This window comes from Myotis brandtii, unplaced genomic scaffold (genome assembly GCF_000412655.1).
Source record: "Myotis brandtii unplaced genomic scaffold, ASM41265v1 scaffold855, whole genome shotgun sequence".
NCBI classification, from domain to species: domain Eukaryota; kingdom Metazoa; phylum Chordata; class Mammalia; order Chiroptera; family Vespertilionidae; genus Myotis; species Myotis brandtii.
In genome coordinates, this window is record NW_005371476.1 from 373,190 (window position 1) to 376,821 (window position 3,632).

The 3,632-nt window shown below is 63.7% G+C and overlaps 1 protein-coding gene across 1 annotated transcript in view; it reads right to left on the reverse strand.

Moving 5' to 3' along the window:
- Positions 1-3,632, reverse strand: part of HMCN2 (hemicentin 2) — a 139,122-nt gene that overhangs the window by 70,417 nt on the left and 65,073 nt on the right. The window contains 5 exon segments of the mRNA XM_014532199.1: positions 44-118; positions 1,244-1,398; positions 2,108-2,234; positions 2,556-2,703; positions 3,001-3,131. Of these exon segments, the coding sequence (XP_014387685.1) occupies positions 44-118; positions 1,244-1,398; positions 2,108-2,234; positions 2,556-2,703; positions 3,001-3,131 (636 nt within the window).

The following is a 3,632-nucleotide window of genomic DNA, read 5'->3' on the forward strand; positions in this document are numbered from 1 at the left end:
TTGACCCAGGTGATGTCAGGAGCAGGCACGCCGCGGGCCTCACACAGGAGCCGCGCCGGGTGGCCCTCTATGACGGCCACCTCACTTGTCTCGTTGGAGCCCCAGATGGTGGGAGGTGCTGAGGACAATGGGGGGCAGTCACAGGGAGCCCCTGAGGCAGCTGGTGTCCCCCCCAACACCCCCCACCCCGAGTGGCTTGCACGTGCCCATGCCCCAAGCACTGCACACGTCACAGCTTCGGCGGCAGGAGAGGGAGTCGGGGAGACAGGAGAGGTGGCACGGGATATGCCGACGTGGAAAGCTGCCGGCTGCACAGGAGGTGGAGGAGGTGGGAGTGGGGGGGACACCCTGGGCCCCACTCTGCCTCTAACTGGCTGTGTGACCAGGTAGGTCACGTCCCCTCGCTGGGCCTCAGCCTCCCCATCTGTAAAAGGAGGGGCTGAACGCAATCAGGGGTTCCCACGGGCAGGACGCAGGCCACAGCGTGAAATGACACTGCGTCTCACAGAGCTCCTCCCAGCTGATCACACGAAGGAGAAGGCTCCGGTGATAGACTACACTCTGGACCGTTCTAGCACTTTCCACCAGGCCCTCCACCACGGAGAGCAGACAGCGCAGCGCCCTCTGCAGGCAGCTGGTGCCCCAGCACTTCCGGGGCCTGCCTTTCAGTGCGTTGGGTTTTGCAGCCTCCTCCCTCCCGGGAAGGCCAAGTGGGCCTGGCTTCCACTTACAGCTGAGACAGTAAATATCTTTTTAAATAAATTCATTCCACGTAAAGAAAGGGACTTGGTTTTAAAGAAACGATCGCCCCGCGTGGTATCGGGTGTAGGACAGCTTGCGAAGTGGGATGAGACCATGGGGTTTGGGGAACGTTGGTCCAGATCCCCTGTCCCCCTCCTCCCCAACGTTGCTGCTCGGGGCTCGTTCCCCAGCCTCCTGATTCTGCTCTCGCCCTTCCTCTATCCAGCGGTTCTCAACCTGTGGGTCGCGACCCCTTTGGCGGTCGAACGACCCTTTCACAGGGGTCGCCTAAGACCATCCTGCATCTCAGATATTTACATGATGATTCATAACAGTAGCAACATGACAGTGATGAAGTAGCAACGAAAATAATTTTATGGTTGGGTCACAACATGAGGAACTGTATTTAAAGGGCCAGAAGGTTGAGAACCACTGCTCTATGTAGTGGGCAGCCGAGGGGAGCCTGGCCAGCAGCCCAGGGAGGGGCAGGGGCCGGGCTCACAGTGGATTCTGAGCTGAAAGTCCTTGGCCTGCTGGCCGGCCGGGCTGACGGCCGCGCACTGGTACCGCCCCTCGTCGCCCAGGTGGCTGCTGGTGATTCTGAGCAGCTGGCCGTCCTCCAGGAGCTGGACGTGCGGGTCCCCGGGAAGGACGGGCCTGGAAAGGAGGTCAGGACAGTGCGACTCGGGTCGAGGCGAGCAGGGGCGGCCGCATGGGCGACAAAGAGCCTGAGAGAGTCACAGTCACCAACAGGCCCAGTGCCCGGCGCCGGCGATGAGACAAAATGTGCCCGATCGGCGGGGCACCTGGGGAAGTCGGCGCTGACCCTGCCGCACTGTGGTGAGCCCAGACTGTGCTAGTGGAGGAGCTGGACTGTGTAGCTGCGTGGAATGTGCAGGAAATGCAGGTGCAGCTGCAGACAGAGAGCGGATGGGGGCTGCTGGGTGGTTGCGGGTGGGGGTTGCTGGTGGGGGAGTGGCTGCCAATGGGCATAGGTCTCCTTGGGAGATGAAATGTTCTGGAACTAGGCAGAGTGATGCTCGTGCAACACCGTGGCCAAATGCCACTGAACTGTGGGCGTTAGGTGGTTGGTGTCAGGTTATGTGGATTCCCCCTCACCCCAAAAACATTTAAAAAAAACAAACGAAGGCTGAGTGATGAGAAAACCCTGCTGGGTGAAAGTGGGGTCTCACCAGGGTGAACCCAGGCTGGGGTGGGAGGTGCCCACGCTGCCCTCTGCCTGGGCCCTGGTGGCACGTGCGATGCCTGTCAAGCGCCCCCCCAAGTTCAACCTCCCCAGAGCCCCCCATCCACCCGGCCCAGGCATGGGCACCACCCCCGGCTGTCCGCTAGGCGGGCCACTCACTGCCTGTCCTTGGTCCATTCCACCTGGGGCGTAGGGACCCCTGAGGTCCGGCATTCCAGCTCCACCTGGGCACCAGCCAGGCCCAGCACCTCCTGGGCAGCCCCAGCTCCAAGCACAGAGGGTGGGACTGAGGACAAGAAGGGCAGGGGGTGGAACGGCTCCAACCTGCAGCCCCGCCCACCGAGGGCCCTGGCCATGCAGGTCCCCCTCCTGGTGAGCCCTTCCCTCCACGTCCTGCCTGGGAGCCCCCACTGTGCTCCCTGCACAGCCTGCACTACTCATGTGACACAGCAGTGGCTGCTTGGCTAGTCACGTGGCTGTCGAATGTCTGCCCTGAGCTGTGTGAGGAGCTGGGCTGGCGTGGGCCCCTCTGTGCCCCTGCTCTCAGCACACACAGCGTCCCCGTCCCCTGCCCGCCTCACAGAGGAGGGGCTCAGGCCTCACTCACTGAGCACGAGAAGCTCGAAGTCCCGCTGCGCGGTGCCCGCCGCGTTCTCCGCCCGGCAGGAGTAGAGGCCAGAATCGCCCGCCTGGATCCGGGGGAGGTGGAGGGCCCGGGCCTCGTTCAGGAGGCGGTGGCTGTCCCCCTCGGGGATCTGGGCAGAGAGGTCAGAGGGAGCTGGTGACGGGGTACCAGACCATTAGCAATAAGAGAACTAAGGTCCACAGAGCTGGCTGGTGACAGGAACCTGGGGCTTCTAACTCCTAGAACAGTGCCGCGCCCCCGCCACCATGCAGCCCTCCAGGCTTCACCGTGAGACCTCAGTCCTCCCCTGCCCCGAGCCCCACTGCATCCCTAAAGAAACCTGTCACATCTCCCTGCCATAACCGGTCAGGAAAGCCCGTACCCCAGCCAAACCCACCCTCACCGGGCCGCCCCAGGGGACACCCACCAGCTGCCCATCCTTGAACCACGTGATCTCAGGGGCTGGGAAGCCGTTGGCGTCACACTCCAGCGTCAGGGCCTGCCCGGCCATGCCCGACACGTTGGCCCTGCGTCCGTCCTCCCGGATGCTGGGGGGCACTGGGCACAAGGAGAGGTAGAGGAGCCTCCCTCCCCGGAGCCGCAGCTGCCTGGATAGGCAGCCCCCGAGTCTGGGGTCCCCGGCTGTGCCCAGCCAGTGGCGCCCTCTCTGACACTCCGCTTTGCAAGATGCTGGCGGGCCGACCCATCCAGGTCTACACTCAACCCATCGTCGCGGTCCCCTGCGAGGGCCCGAGGTGCCGTCTCCTCGGTAGGACTTTGTGACAGATTTCCAGGCAAGTCCTCACAGGGCCAGCTGGGGGGCTGGTCACAGGGGGGCCAAAGGTGGCCCATGAGGAGCCTTAAAACGGCTCCCCTCACCCCCTCCAGGATGGCCACGTGGAGAGAAAGGTTCCTGTCCTCTGCACACAGCACCCGGGGGGAGGGGGGAGCTCAAGGGGGTGCAGGTCTCAGTGGAGGCGGCCATCGGTGCTCACCTTAAATGAAGGCACCCCCTAGACCACTTCCAAGCCGCTGATGGCGCTCCGGGCCGCCCCTCAC